Source organism: Amyelois transitella, chromosome 4 (genome assembly GCF_032362555.1).
Source record: "Amyelois transitella isolate CPQ chromosome 4, ilAmyTran1.1, whole genome shotgun sequence".
NCBI lineage: Eukaryota > Metazoa > Arthropoda > Insecta > Lepidoptera > Pyralidae > Amyelois > Amyelois transitella.
In genome coordinates, this window is record NC_083507.1 from 10,984,860 (window position 1) to 11,001,770 (window position 16,911).

At 34.9% G+C, this 16,911-nt stretch overlaps 2 protein-coding genes across 4 annotated transcripts in view; one reads left to right on the forward strand and one right to left on the reverse strand.

Moving 5' to 3' along the window:
* The first annotated feature begins 767 nt into the window (after positions 1-767).
* LOC132904362 (uncharacterized) lies at positions 768-4,503 on the forward strand. Of its 2 annotated transcripts, none has more exons than XM_060954505.1 (4): positions 768-1,323; positions 1,492-1,572; positions 1,915-2,097; positions 2,191-2,532. In XM_060954505.1, exons 1-4 carry the CDS (start codon positions 1,287-1,289, stop codon positions 2,379-2,381), a joined length of 492 nt encoding a protein of 163 aa, XP_060810488.1. In that variant the 5' UTR covers positions 768-1,286; the 3' UTR covers positions 2,382-2,532. The 2 variants fall into 2 exon arrangements, with proteins under 2 accessions (XP_060810488.1, XP_060810487.1); XM_060954504.1 differs by having other exon boundaries at positions 1,184-1,323; positions 2,392-4,503.
* A 409-nt stretch (positions 4,504-4,912) lies between these two features.
* The window catches only part of LOC106137310 (glypican-6), a 73,449-nt gene continuing 61,450 nt past the window's right edge, over positions 4,913-16,911 (reverse strand). The window contains exons 6-11 of one of the 2 annotated variants that reach the window (XM_013338120.2): positions 14,931-15,093; positions 13,578-14,159; positions 12,895-13,051; positions 11,975-12,153; positions 11,182-11,310; positions 4,913-10,480 (exon numbers count right to left, since the gene is read on the reverse strand). In XM_013338120.2, coding sequence (XP_013193574.2) covers positions 10,203-10,480; positions 11,182-11,310; positions 11,975-12,153; positions 12,895-13,051; positions 13,578-14,159; positions 14,931-15,093 — 1,488 coding nt within the window. In that variant the 3' untranslated portion in view covers positions 4,913-10,202. Of the gene's footprint in view, positions 10,481-11,181; positions 11,311-11,974; positions 12,154-12,894; positions 13,061-13,577; positions 14,160-14,930; positions 15,094-16,911 lie in introns of both variants that reach the window. The other variant, XM_013338119.2, reaches the window with a different exon arrangement.

Consider the following 16,911-nt stretch of genomic DNA (forward strand, 5'->3'; position numbering starts at 1 on the left):
GTATAGTTCACTGTACACACATAAACGTGCATTGAATATGTACTATCACCAGTACAAGAATCAATTCGCAAAATTCGTTATTCCAAACTACGAATAATCGATGACACCCCGGCAAAAAGTTCTTTTTTTAAATTTTAAAAATATTGTCATTTGCCAGTAGCACTATAGATAAGAAAAAAAGGTTAATTATAGGAAGTGTCTAGTCCGCCACCAGCGGCCATTTAACAAATCGAATTACTAAGCCGCTAGTGGTAAAATAAGAAATTAAATAATTCTGCCACAAGTATTGTGGTATTCAAATTTGTTCCTTTAGTCAAACTAATAAAGTCTAATTTTAAAAATACACTAGGGCAGCGTAGTGAAGTTGTTCCTATTGCGGCAGACTAATATAAAGTGCTATTCCGCCACAAGTTATTAGTTATTGGAATATGTTCCTTATAACTTGTATATAAAGCATATATTTCATTATGTTAAAGTATCGTACCGAAGTTAGCAATGTGACAAAAACAAAAACATAACCCTTTCGGTTTTTGTTTTTGTAGATGATGAGGAAGTTTTAAACTTTTTTCATTGTTTGTATTACTGTAAATTATAATTAACGATAAAACCCAGAAAAAGCATTTAGAGTGCTTTTTCTGTGTACCGCAAAAATACAAAACAGCTATGTTAAAATAATAAAGGCCATAAAACAATAACAGTACTTAATCAAAAGGAAGAGACCAAAAAAATACAACATTTAGAAATAAACGACGAAGAAATAGAAAATGTGACTGTTCGCGAGAAAAGGTACCTTATGGACGTTTATAGTTTCGAAGGTATTGAATGTTTTGTAAATTTTGCAAGAAATAAAGATATTTTTTTTATTGCTTTTTAGCAAAGCATAAGATCTCAAATTTATTTCCCTATTATTATTTTTTATTTTATGTAAATAATAAGTCCATAATGTGGTCTCAAAGTTTAGTAGAAAAGGTACCTTACGGCCGCGTGTTAAGAAACGCTAGATGCAAACAAGTCCTGACGTGCTCCGCTTCTGTCCTTGATGCCGCTGCATCGTTGCAATACTTTGTCTTTGCCGCCAGGCATCTGTACTACTCTTACCTACGCTAAGCATCGTTTTCTATCTCGCTCATCGCTAAGGATACGGCGGCAGTCGACAACGGCACTAGTCATTGCGTGTTCGTTTATTCTTTCGTTCGGTTGAGTAAAAGCGTTCCTCTGCAAATTTTAGTGTATTTATTAATAATTTGAGATTAAAGTGCAATAGAAAGTTCGCATCGTGATAAATAATGGAAGGAGATAAAACTAATTATCCTTATAAGAAGGGTAAGTACCTACCTACTACTTTTAACGTCTTATACAATTCCCAGTAGCATTTATTATTTGTTATTATTAGTACCTACACACATGCGATACTTAAATGAAGGTAAAGAGATGAACAGTTTTGTGTTAAACATTGTTTAGTAAATTTTTATCTTTCATTCCGTTTTATAGGGCGTTACATACCCGAAACGGAATCACAAGATATTTTCATGGAAGAGGAGCTATTGGGAACTGAGTCACAATCAGTTTTGAGTAAGTCAATGTATTATACTATATATTTGTATTGCTCTGCATACTTCTAAATCCGTATAATTATTATGATTAGGAGCATAGTAGGTATATCGGTGCAAACGGCGCGAGAAATTATTTATCTGTAATTTTGTATGGATGACATTAAAATCATTGATAATTTCGCTATCACATAATTGCGCATTATTTCCACGTAGCTTTTTTTTACATACATCCTACATCGTACGTCGTAAGACCAGGAACACATTTTTTAAGAATTGTAAAAATAAGTTTTGCTCTTGTTGAGATGTGATGCGTCATATCTATATTATTATAAGTATTATTATTATGATACTTTTATTCTAGGTATGTTACAAAACGTCAATGATGATGGTGAAACGCAAAATGATCTCTCCCAAGTAAACCCATATTACCTTTGCGATGATGAGACTCAAATTGATACACAGAAAGATCAAGTGGATACAGTGGACAAGACTCTGGATGAAGAAACTCAAATCTACCATCGGTCCCCATCTCTGGCAGAAACAGGTATATTTTGCGGTTTATAATGTTTTATAAAGTAAATAAAGTTTTATTCAGGTAAAAGTTATACCAATAATAAGTAATAAAATCTTCTTGCAGACGACAAATGTACACAATGTAATTTAAATGAAGTTGATGATTCCCAAAAATTTGAATTTAATAACGGAGCCAAATATTTTGGATTAATGATATCAGTTGAATTAAGTAAACTGCCAAAAAAAGAGCAATTATCGTGTATGCAAGAAATGTTAAATGCCTTAAAAAAATATTATGATCAGTCACAATTGTAACTTCTTCCAGGAGTGCATACAAATGACGATTATGCAGCTGAATTCGAGTTATTTCTCCGAGAATATAATTACAATGTAAAAGACATTGATCCTGATTCAAATAATTTGGACTTATTTGAACATACAATTACGGAAAGAAATATATTGGAGGACGATTTTATCGAAGAAAACAATGTAGATGTGACAATAAATGAAGATATTTTTTTTAAGGAAGGTTGCGGTTGTGAACGACAATGTACAAAACTCTTTCCTCGTGACGAAATACTTGCTTCTAGACTAGATTCCCAAAACTTAAATGGTTACTGTGACCAACATGTAAATCATCAAAATATTTTGTTAATGGGGGCCTTAAACTGCTTGGCAAATACAACTCCTGAAACAGCGAAGAAAGGCCACAAATCTAAGACAAGAGATAGAGCAAATGTAGACTATAAATTTCGCGGGATCTCGGTATGTAGATCTTTTTTTCTTTTTGTAAATGGAGTAGGCATGAAGAAATTTCGAAACATTTTGAGGCAAATTAAAAAGAACGGAATTGAAGTCACTGCACACAAGTCAAGCAAAACTAATAACAAAACTCTTACATTAGAACAGCGTGTGCATGCTGTTACGTTCATTAAGAACTTCTCGTTACAAAACTCACTCGTATTGCCTGGTCGAATGCCTTGTTATCGTGACGTTGATTTACACATTTTACCCAGCAGTATGAGCAAAACCTACATATATGAGAAATACTTAGAAGCATGTACGAAAAATGAAACAAATGCCGTTGGTCGTACCTCATGGTATCAAATCTGGAAAGATTTTTGCCCAAATATTGTAATACAGCATCCACGTACGGACTTGTGCCATGTCTGTCATAAAAATGTAACAACATTAAACAAGATGGCTTCAATGAATGAAGAATCTAAGGCTAAGATTCTTCAAGAATCACTTAATCATCTAACTAATGTTCAGACTGAAAGACAATATTACTCCAACTTAATAGCTGAAATAGCTCCAACTGTAGTCAACATGGCTCTTGGCCCTCATGAAGCTTGTGATTTTGATGGTTTGATGCATTATTCGTTTGATTTTGCTCAACAGGTTCATTTGCCACACGATGCACAACAAGTTGGCCCTTTATATTTTTTGACAGGTTATAAGATCGGTCTTTTCGGGATCGCTATAGAGCCAATGCACAAATTTGTACTTTATGTAATTCCTGAGTCATGTGCGACAGGCAAAGGAGCGAACGTTGTTATTTCTTTTCTCCACCATTTTTTCGAAAACTTTGCCCTAGGAGAGACTAAAGTCGTTTGCCACGCCGATAATTGCGCTGGGCAAAATAAAAACAATTATCTTATACAATACGGATTATGGCGGGTAATGACAGGAAGACACAAAAGTTTTCAGCTATCGTTTCTACCTGTAGGCCACACCAAATTCGCACCCGACCAATATTTTGGTTTGTTTAAGAAGAAATTCCGAAAATCACAAGTCAGTACGGTAAAAGACGTTTGCGAAGCAGCTGTAACAGCATGCCGAATGACAAATTCGATTATGTCAGTAATGGTCGGTAACGAGGTTGGTGATACTGTAAATGTTAAAACGTATGATTGGGTTAATTTTTTCAAAACCAAAAAACCGGCTACTGTACCAAATTTACTCTCGTACAGCCATTTTAAAACAGATTTATCTTTAGCTGGTCAAATTGCTTGCGAAAAGTCTGCCACTGGCGAATCTTGCGTCCATCATGTTATATTTAAAGATACATTTAGTATTGACCAGATGCCTGAAGTTATCCAACCACAAGGCCTCTCCTACGACAGACAAAAATATCTATATGAAAAAATTAGACAATTTGTACCACCTGAATCCCAAGACATACTTTGCCCCAAGCCTTGTCTGCGCACATCTCAAGATCCTTTGGAAAATCTTCCCCAAATGCTTCTTACTCAGTCACAGCCAAGTTGTAGTGGTGTACAATCTTTGCCAAATACAAAACGTAAAAAGCCTACATGCACCTATTGTGGTGAGGTTGGTCACAGAAACCAAGTTCGCGGTGGTGTCTATTTTTGTAAAAAAAGGCGTTCAGAACAAGAAAACCTTTAATATCGTGTAACTCGGCCATAAGGACCCTTTTCTTTACATAAAAAGTAATTATATTTTTTACAGAGATTGTAAAAAAGAACTGATTATGTTTGTAACGATTTATTACTAAAATGATAGAAATAAAACCACTTATTAGAAAAACCATTATCATTAATGTATAATCTTAATTTTATTGTATTGACGGGTTATAATTTGTTACATTATTTCCATAAAGTACCTTTTCTCAAATGTATGGATCAAAGACTGCTATTGTGATGTAAGTTTAAGCTGCGATTTAAGTGACTTAAAAAGCTAAATTATTGATATTGTCAGTGTTATTTCAAGTGAATGAAAGACTTTCGTTGATTTATGTATGAAAAATTATAATGCTTGTTAAATTACGACTGAAATTTGTTAAGTTTTGTGATTTTGCATGAAAGTTATTAAAGGTGATTTTCACCCCTAATTTTGTTTTTATTTTGTCAAGATTTTCTTTCGAAATCGTGTTCTAATAGGTCAGTTAAAAATCTGTAGCTCTCATCGCACGAAATTGGAAAAATTAAACAAAACATCATTTTTTAGAAATTGGTCAATAGACACATTGGTTGGTCCATAACAAGGTTCTGATTAGTAATACAAAAGTTGTCTCAACATTCTTTAAAAGACAGGAGTCCTAAGAATAATTTTTCGTTGCCTACTATGTAACTAACAACGGCAACATAGTATTCGAGGTGGCTGAACTTAAAATGTCTGTTTCTCGAAATTGCACAATTTTCAGTATAATTTTTAAAAAATTGTATCTCCGTAACAAAACATCGTAGGAGGTTGATCTTTTTTGATATCTACAGCTTATTAATCCCAGATTACTACCGTATGCATAACTCCACATCGACCACAAGGTACCTTTAGCCGCGGATTGTCACAAATGATGACAGAAATAAAGATGAAAATATGTTTAAAAGAACAAGTAACATAAAAATTAACAATAACACTACAGAGGTTTTAGAAACAGAGCAAATTGGATTTGCTAAAAATATAGTAATAATACATAATGAACAAAAAGAAAGCAATAAAATAAACTTAGAGACACATGTAATAATACATATTGAACCAGAAACAGAAAAGGAAGACACAAAAAACTATGAAAATGTAACGATAAAAACAAATAAGGCACATCCTACTACTATTATAAAGGCGAAAGTTTGTATGGATGTATGGATGTTTGTTACTCTTTCACGCAAAAACTACTGAACCGATTACCATGAAATTTCGTATGTAGGTAGCTGAAGACCCAGAATAACACATAGGCTACTTTTTATCCCAGAGTTCCTGCGGGATTGATAGGGTTTCCATGCGGACGAAGTCGCGGGCGGCCTCTAGTACCTACATATAATCGACCATACTGCAGAAGATTTAGAGATAGTAAATATAGAATACGCAGAGAGACAACTTATAATACATAATAAACAGGATGAGAAAGAAATAAATCTACATATAGAGAAACCTGTTGAACAGAAACAAAATCTAGAAAAGGCTGAGAATCATGTAAAAACTGAAGATAGAAATGACAAAAATAGCATTAGCTAAAGGCATTAAATCAGGCATAGACCTGTAATGCTCTTGTTAATCAAACAATAAGATTACCAGCTGTCCGAAAACGCAGAGGTCGACCCAAAGGACATGATCTAACAGTAGTAGGAGTTAAGAAAAAAAAGAACAATATCTAAATAAACGTTGTTATGTACTCGTACATGAAAAATAAATATATTTCTTAGAAATCGTGTATCATTTACTACTTTTGATAAGTATATCAATTGCCGCAAAAGGCTTGCCTCAGCTTTGGTGGCTGTTTATTTTTGGTAGGTATGCTGCCTCTAGCTAGCGGTAGAATATTTTGTTGGTTTGACTTGCCACTTGTGGCAGAATAGCCTTATTTGTTATTGTGCCTATAGCGGCAGAATAATATAATTTTTTATCTAACCACAAGTGGCAGTATATTTATTTTTATTAAATGACCACTGGTGGCAGACTAGACACTTCCTTAATTATATACTAAGTGATTAAAAGTAGTTTGGAATACTGGCTGGAAATGTCACACGCGAATGAGAAAAATGATCCGCGTCCATGCATACAGCAGACAGCACCAGAAACACCGAAAGTACTTTTGACTAGATTTTTTCCCAAGACACGTGTGACTTTTAAACTGACGAGTATGAAAAACATTAATATTTGAGGGCAGTGTGAGTTAGTTTAAAATAAAAGTTTCCTTAGCCAGACAAAAAGACAACCATATAGTGTCATCTTTTTTCTTCTTACGCAAACGTATTGCTATCACTTTCACACAATTTCACTGCGATGTAATCTCGTTAGTACGATTGAGTTCTATTTGATAATGAATGGCAAAAAGTAAATAACATAATATACATACTAAGTTGTGTATTTTATTTTAAACAAGCGACCCGTCCCGGCTTCGCACGACCATTTATACATAAATACACCTCTTGAATCACTTAAAAAACTGCATCAAAATCCGTTGTGTAGTTTTGACGTACATACAAATATACAGAGGGACATACGCGGAAAGCTACTTTGCTTTATACTATGTTGTGATAGTGATATTTCGTACTGCATTGCCAATGTGTACTTTAATAAAGCCTATTTTTCGACGGGTCTTACAAAATGTATTTTGTCTAAATATGCAAATTAGGTTACAGTGCTGAGAAACGAATTCTTTGATTCGATATTATCGATACCCTGTTATTCATAAAACAGTATAAAAACTACATATTCTAGCAACAGTTAGTTATTTGGACCAATGAGTTGTTATTTCGCTTATTTTTTTGTTATTCTTGTGTATTCGTATACTTTTTTTTTTAAACCGGAATCGACGTAAAATTTTGAAATATTTTGCTTAAATCCGTATATATATATATATTTATTTTTAGTTTAATACCTTAAAAGAAACAATGTAGTTCCACTTATTGAAGTTGGTGATTATAATTACTGTATTTCCAAAACGACTCATCAGCCCAATTTGTAAGATCTTAAAGACTTTAAATTTTATCGATAATAATATATACATCATACATACAGTAATACAGTCCTCTACTATATGTTACGTAAGGTAAACAATATTTTTACTTTTGTTGTCCAAATCTTTAAGTCCTAGTATATAATAGTTATTATAAAACTATACAAAAAATATAAATTCAAATATGATATGGAAAATATGCAAGTTTAAACAAAAACATTATGAAACGTTCGGAAATTGTATTTTTTTTTCGAGAACATATATCGCAGTTAGTTAATCTATATAGGTTAAAAATTATAAAAAGAACGTTACTTTTTTTACAGAAAATACATATCAAAGAAAGTTATTTTGCGGACCGTAGACAGTTCTGAAAAAGTGCAAGTTTTAAATAAATTTTCCAAATAAAACTTAAGTAAGATGGCACATTACAATGTATTTGGTCCCCGCTTCTTGCTTTATTTTTTATTTTTCATAATTACTTTTATAGCGTTTATTACGCCATGTTATCTTTCATATTGTACTTAAATTATGTACCACGGTCAAATGGTTTGTGCTTAGTTCGATTAAAAAGGTGTGCGTTAAGCCAAATTAAAAAAAAGTGGAACAGGGTGGACTGTTGGCGTGGCGTAGCTCAATGGCGTATTACGTTGCGCAGTGCACGTTATAAAAACTATCGACTCAGAAAGTCTGTGGGGTACCTAAAAATGACTGTTCAAAATTATAATTTTTGATGTTACAATATTATTCCTACCAGTATTTACACATTATATAGCAATATATTCACTAGTAAAATAAAGCTGAAGCCAAAAGTATAAATATTACAAAAAAAAAAAAATAGCGTTATAGCGGGCGATTAAAATATAAGAATCAAAATATCAAAATTTTCATAAAATATATATAATGGTAGAAAAAGAATAACTATATAAAGTTAATTATTCATTTTAATTGCAATCAAAATTAAATAAAAAGTTCCATTCTGAAGTTTGCTATGACAATACAAACCTATTTTCAGATAATTACTATATTTTAATGGCAGTGTTATTATTTGATTTTACATTTCATGATATTAATTAAGAATATAAATTTTCCACAAGGTTAATCGCCCGTCAAACGCCAAATAATTAAAAAAAAAATATATCCGCGAATTATGTATACATCAGTCGGTTAAAAATTAGTATAATAATAATATCTTAATCCAATGATTTTTGTAAACAAATTAATCGAAAAAAAATCAGTCTCTTAAGTTTAGAAATTATGAATTAATGTTATTTACAGTAGAATTACAATTAGATACAATAGATTATGTCCACATAGATAATAATAAAGAATAAAGCAATAAATGTTACACTCAATTGATGATTTATGATAGAGAGAATAATATTGTTTAACGTGTACAAGATCTGTTACGGTAAATTCAGCTAAGGATGAAAAACTTTCCTTATAGAAATCGGATTTTTTTAATTCTTTATTTGTATGAAACATTGTAATATTTTTTTTTGCTACATGATAAGGCAAAGATGTTGACTATTCATTCCCAAACTAATTTTTGTAGACTTTTGAAAGTCAAGTAAAAAAAATAATTAAATAATCATTTATTTATGTAAGATATAATTGCTAAATATTTCTGTATAAAAGTATTGTAAAAAAAAAATTGCTCAAGATTATTATTTGAAAACTTCATGAATACATTTTCGTAGTTCGAGTAAATTAAAAATGATATCTACACTGTAGACTCAACACGTACAAAACGAATAAAACACATTAACTATCTATTCAATTGATTTAAATTTACACAAAATATTTACAAAGACCTTTAAATAATTACGACAATTTGGCTGGATTTCTCTAAATTAATTTCATGAAATTTCCACATTATTAAAAAATACACCTAACGTTATCATGGCGAAAATAATAACACGGGCCCGTTTATTGTCGATCACTCGAGAATTCATTAGAAAATGAAATAAATTAGTTCAATTTTTTCAAAAAAGTCCATGTCCAAAAAAGTCCACATATCACAGAAGCGCCCGCCGCGCTCACTCGCTCCACACTGACTAGTCTATTTACAACATCGTTTCACTTTTACAATCTCAACCAATCGATAATCGTACATCGGAATAGGTGTGTTTACTTGATATTAACACATATGGCTGCTTTTAGAAAAATGACACTTTATTATAAGCTAAAGTAAATAGTCTCGCCTTTTCCGATAACGATTTTTGAACAGATAACTTTGATATAAAATTGCTATAAATACGTGTTTTTTAATCTAATAAAAGAGAGAAATCTTTTACAATTTATAAAATCTACATTATAATCGACAAAACAAAAGCTTTAAAGATATTTAATAAATATGGAAATTATCAGGCGATAATCGGGCAAAGTCCGAAAATCACTGAAACATAGGTTTTAAATTTTGTAAGATATCTTTATGATAGCCACTGGTGAAGGACAAAGATACATTTAAATAAGTATTCGGTATCACTGGAATTCTACGTTACTTTAATTGTTTTTGCGTCCATTGGTCCGATTATCGTCTAATATTAACTAGTCATAACCATTCACACAATTTTAATTTTCCGAGCCGAAAAATTTCAAACACTTCAATCCGATTGGTCGAGACGTGAAACGAACAAATCAAATCGCAATTCGAAATACGAAACCACCGTTTGCAATTATCACTCATCACATCACAACGTAACGTTCTATATTCGAATTTAAAACAGATCTGTCACGATCGTGCCGAACCACGCGCAGACGACTGGCAGCGCGTACGTGAACAGCGCTTTGTGCAGTGACGGCCTGTCCGCCGCGTCGGCCACGGGGCGCGGCGCCGCGGCGTCGGGCTCCGCGCCGGGCTCCGCGCCGCCGTCCGCGCGGCCGCGGAGGTCCACGTTGTTGGTGTCCGGCGCGTCCACGATGCCCGGCACGAACGGCGCCTCGGTCGAAGTGGGGTTCAACTCGGTCGGGTCCTCCGGCGGGGTTTCGCCCGAGCCTGGAATGTTGATAAGAGTCAGCATTTGGAAAACGAAAACAATAATGAAGTCACGGGATGATTTTGCGGTTGTATCTAATAAATTAAATTTTTCTACTTATAAAAATGGTGATAGAGTATTATACAGGACGTGGACTTGATATCCTAAGACTTTAAATTTCTATTAATTCTATTTACTGCCTTTTACACATTTTTTTCCATTTCCCATGGATATCGTAAAAGTCGCCTAAGTGATAGGCTAATAAACATGCGATTCATCTTTTAGGTGATGGCTTAACAACCTGTCAGCATTTGAACCTCAATTCCATCATTTTAGTCTTTGCGGGACTGTTGGCCCTGTCTACCCCGTAAGGGATGGAGACGTGATTATATGTATGAACGTTTTGCTACATGCGAGACGACTCACGCAATAGAGAATTCTCTATGTCTCGGTAAAGATAGACAGAAGATGGAAGAAAGAGATCTTTCACCATCAGAACAGTCCGCATCATCAATATGTCGCCATAGGAGTTGAAATCTATTATTCAAATTCAATTCAAATTCAAAATTTTTATTCATTATTATAGGATACTTCGTATCGCTTAATAATTGTCAAAACGTATGGTTTAACAACATTGGTTGACGTCAAATAAATTTATATATTAGAAAAGACACGATCCCCAAGAAAGAGACAGTAGATTTAACAAGAAACAAGCTATTACCTTCAGGATAATCCCCGTCGTCGATATCGTCGGGCACGTCTTCTGTGTCGTCGGTTCTGTCGCCGGAGCCCGAGCCTGAGCCGAAGTCTCCGATGTCGATGCGAGACGAAGCCGACGGCTGAGGTAAATCTGGAATAAGAGGTTATATTTTTAATGTGCCTTTAGCGTACATTTTGAGACTATATTTTGTTACGTGTCATCGAAAAATCCTACTAATATTATAAATTCGAAAGTTTGTGAGTATGTCAGGATGTCAGTATGTTTGTTACTCTTTCACGCAAAAACTACTGAACCGATTACGATGAAATTTGATATGTAGGTATTTAAAGATCCAGAATAACTTATTATCCCGGGGTTCCCGCGGGATTGATAGGGTTTCCATGTGGACCAAGTCGCGGGCGGCCTCTAGTATATTATATTTTTTAGATTTACATCAATCCACTGATACTGATTTCGCTTCATCCAATTTCGTATATTTTTTTCATTGCAGCTCGTCGATTAAGCGTAATCTTGACTTGACCTTTTGCCGACACATGCCCGTGTGGTTCCCGGTACCAATAGAAGAAAGAATAGGACCACTCCATTTCTCTCCCACGGATGGCGTAAAAGGTGACTAAGGCTTTTAAATTTGGAATTCTGCTTTTAGGCGATCGGCTAGCAATCTGTCACTATTTGAATCTCATTTCCTCTGTAAGTCTTTTCAAGACTGTTGGCTGTCGACCCCGCAAGGGATATCGACGTGATTATACGTATGTATGTTCGTCTTTGATAATTTATAGTGTAAAAAACTTACCATCTCCTTTCCACTGGACCTCGATGCCGTTATAAGCGTCCTTGAGCCTGCTGGTTAAGGCTTTCAAGCCTTCAAGTTGAACCCTCTTAGTTTCCAACGCTGTGGGGGACGAAGATCCCCTGACTTCAGGGTTGGAAGCTAAAGCTGCGCTACCTTCACCAGCCGGACTTCTGGTGTAACTGTTATAAAGGTTTGATTCATTAGAAAACATCACTACATAGTATAAAACAAAGTCTCTATTTTAGTCTGTTTGTCTGTATGCTTAAATCTTTAAAATTACGCAACGGATTTTGATGTGGTTTTTTGTAACAGGTAGAGTGATTCAAGAGGAAGGTATTTATGTATAATTTTTTCCGAATTTTGCACCCGTGCGAAGCCGGGGCGGGTCGCTAGTATATTATAATACAGCTGCATTACGGGAAAATATTAGATATTATACAACTAATTTGTGAGCTTGGATCAAGCCTTTGCGATGTGGATAACGTTCGTTTTAGTGTAAAAATCATTAATCTCGTTACCAAATCGCTGAGATCATAACATACATAGGTGATTTTATTGAATTTGATTATAGATTATAAAGTTCCATTTTATTTATTTTATGTTATGTATTTGAGAAGCTCGCAAAATGTGTTACGACGCGACCAAGATTACGTTATGTGAATCTTTTTTTTTTTTGTTTAATATGTTCTAAAATCACATGAAAGAAAAAAAAGATGATTCCCCATTTTCCAACAAAAATGGTTTAAGCTAGCCTAAGTTTATTCAGTGAAGAATCCTCAATATTTAGTTAATTGCGAGAAACAATGAGAAACATCGAGAAACTTAACCTGTCCTCTTGTAGTTAGATTAATCAACATAATACGTGAACGAAAGTTAATCAGTCCAAGGTGAGAAACAACGAGAAACTTCTTGATTCTTACCTGCCCATAGCAGATCCGTTAAAGCAAGCTGCGCCGGTGGTACTTAAGTCGGTGCACAGCACGACCGGTATCTGGATCCAGAAGCGACGCGATTCTCTCAAGCGGGATCGCGTGTCACGCACTAGCTTGTGTAGTGCGGGCGCGCCCCAATCCGCACCTGATATAACTTAAAAATATTTATTATTTTCTTTGATATAAATATGACTGGGCACTGGACTGTGTTATATTTATATGATCTTTCAGGTACAACACGGACATAATGGTCGCATAATGATAACATAACATATAATCACGTCTATATCCCCTGCAGGGTTGACAGAGTCAACAGTCATCAAAAGACTGAAAGGCCACGTTCAGCTGAGATTCAAATCGTGACAGGTTGCTGGTCTATCGCCCAAAAGAGGAATCCCAAGTATATAAGCCTGTCCCTTAGTCGCCTTTTACGACATCCATGGGAAAGAGATGGAGTGGTCCTATTCTTTTTTTCTATTGGTGCCGGGAACCACACGGCACATAACATATGTATGATTGAAGGAATAAAACAAGATTAATTCACAATGTTAATACAAACTTATACCAACCAAGGTTTAGGAGGATAAGTCCTATACAAGAAAATTATTGAAACTCACTTATATGAGTAAATTATATAAGTCTTATGATTTTTTTGCAGTTATTAAACTCACCATGTCCCTCTTCGACTTTCGCCGCTGGCTTCTTACTCTTCGGCCTCCTCTCATCGACCTCGTACAGCCTGAAGTCCAGCTGTGAACTAGCGGCCGCCTCCCGCTTCGTCCTCTCAGGCTCCTCATATTCCTCATACTCGTCCAAATTTATCTTCCCTTTCATGTACTGCAAGAATCGTTCCCGCGACTTCGCCTGTTCCTCCATCTCTTTCGTCGCTTTCCGGATGCCTTCGGGGGTCCTCAAACCGACTAGAGATGGATCCTCGTGGATGACGCTCTCGAACGACGCTTCTATTTCGAAATCGTCCACATCATTTGTTTTAGGATTCCAATCGAAATCGGGCAAGGCTCTGGCGAATCTGCGTTTCCTCTCAGGAGTACCAAAAGCCGCGGTGTCTTCGCTGCTTTTGTCGTTCTCGCCCAGAACTGGTTTGCCGCATATCGAGAATATCTTATTTGATATCTCCTGGTTGTGCTCTTGGAAGCTCATGATCGCTTCGGAGATTTTGATGTCTATTGGCTCGACCACCATAGCAATATTGAACGGCCCCAGTAACCGGTCGCCCACTTTGTCTACGGCATCTGAAAATGGGAATATTACACTTGGTAAGTTATTGGAATTGCACTGCAATACTGGTTAAATTATACCTTTTATTGCACATGATGGTAACGTTATGCTTAAATTAAACTAACAATACTTAAAGTAGGTTCCGTAAAGACTTGCATTTTTGGGTAAATTTTTGTAATATCAGGCGGGGTGATTTCGTAGACAAATCTTATGAAGCATCGCTTTAACTGGCATGTTGTAACAAAACTGTACATTTTATTTCAGCCGCAATAATATGTCCGCTGCTTGACATAGGTTACCCCATAAAAACCTTAAAGATTGATTGCTATTCTCATTGAAGCCCATCAGCTATGCATTGTGCGCTGCCCATAGTATCACTCCACCGAGCTTATCGGCTAGATTATATCGGAGACGTTCTGGCCAAAGGTCTGGTCAATAGTACTCTAAACGGACTTGCATGAAGAGAGTTATGAATGGGAATGAAATGAACAAAATATGGAGGGATCGTGGCAAGCGACAAGATAAACCCTTCCCTTCCGGGAAACAGGGGTATTTGATATTTTATGTATCCATGAAATAAATATGTATATATGTATACGGGACAGATTACACAGATTGAGTTAGCCTCTAAGTAAGTTCGAGACTAGTGTTACGAGATACTAATTATATACAGGTATACATCCAAGACTCAAGCCAATCAGAGATAGTTCATTTCTCATCACGCCCTGGCCGGGATCCAAACTCTTTCCCCAACCCCAAACCAATTTTCCAAATAAGTTACTCACCGACATATGCATCCCACTGCTCGTTGAGATCTGCGAATGTGGGCAGGCAACCCCTCAAAATGTTGTGGCAGTACCGGCTGCACGCTTTTACTTCGATACCACTGCAGGTGCCGCAGTGCAACATACGGGCGAATGCGCGTGCGCATTCCACGCTCACTTCCACCTGTAACATGGAAAATATTAGTTAATACCTTGGATATATAATATTTATATCTAGTTGTATTAATATGTAAGATATTGCATCTAATAAACACTGTAAATTTTATATGCTCTGAAGATAAGTTATTCACTTAATTCAGAATTTATAATAGTTAAATAAATGACATTCATGAACTGATTTCTCTTTTTTAAATTCTTAAATATAATAGTTTGTTTTTAAAATATGTTACTAGACCTACTAAGTCAAATAAGCTACACTGTAATTAAACTTTAGTTTAAAATCTCTTAATAAAAGAAAACCAGGTGATTTAGTAAAAATAAGAATTAATAAATTTAAACTCAAACATTTTCTCACAAGCATCTATAAAATAATTAACATTGTACAGATAATCCAGCCTGCACCAATGACAACAATTAATCTTCGGCATGACATCATCAGCCCTGATGCGAGGTGAATCAAAGCGGCTCTGGGTGAACTTCACGCTATATTTAGAGGGTTCAAGGAAATGAGTGAGTAAGTGTACCTATAGTAAACTTGTCGAAAATACCTACTTATATCTTCCAAATTTTAATTAATAAATTTAATTGCATACTTATTTAGACTGAATTGAAAATAATAAGGGTTAGGAGTTGTTCGTTGAGTCTGGTCAACTATTTATGTATATGTGGGACCCCAAAGTTCCTAAATGCAAAACCAATTTTGACTTGTTTATGAATTATTATGCAATTTAACATCTATTTCAGTGTAATACAGCTCAATTTTGGTTATCATATAAAGAGGTACTTCCACGATATCTAATGAAAATTCTTTGAGTCACGCATGCGTATGCTATTTACTCTCCCGGCCTTAGTGTGATTTATTACCAAAAAAGGTAATGCGACCCACCCAGCCGCTGTTTGCTTAACGTTGCTTTATCTTAACAAGTAAAGAGGAAATAGAGCGGTTATACGAGCGAGTGAGTTTCAGCCTTTAGGCTTTTTATCGCGAGAGCAACACATGTGGTACCCGACACTAAAGAATTGGACCATTCCATATCTTTCCAAATAGATATCGTAAAAGGCGACTAAGAAATAGACTTGAGATTCTTCTTGTAGGCGATGAGCAAGCAACCTGTCACTATTTGAATCTCAATTCTATTATAAGCAATACAGCTGAAAGCGGCCTTTCAGTATTTTCAAAACTATTGGCTCTATCTACTCCGCAAGGGATAAAGGTTATAATATGTTTGTATGCAACACATAATAAGTCATTTTTTCTTGCTAAAGACAGTAGAGTAGACATAATCACAAAGTTTGTGCGATTAGATGCATGACCTAATGATGGAATTGAGACCAGCGGTAGATTTCTAGACTAATAGAAGTTCATAAGGCTTACTCTTAATCTGCGAGAATATAGAAGCAATTCTTACACAATAGGGTACAAAATGAAACTTATGATGTAAGTACTAAATACTTTCTAGTTACATACAACCATTTAATTGCGGTTTTTTATTTAATAGAACAACGAGCAAAGTGGGAATTGACGGTTTAAACCTTCCAACAAAAAGACTCGCCATGAAAGAAAAGCTTTCTTCTTTTGCCGAAAGAAATCGATGATATGGTTCTCTGTCATACCCAATGGTTGACTCATAAATAATGCTTCTAGCTTTAAGTCCGCCTATTGTGCTATATATACATATGTATTTTGTACAAAAAACTTTAAATAAATAAACACTAGACTTACACGAAACTATACATAAAAATAATTGATTATAAATGTTATATCAATGTGCGCTTTACGCATAGGAAATACGGACTTGATCGGAAAATGTACTAAAATATA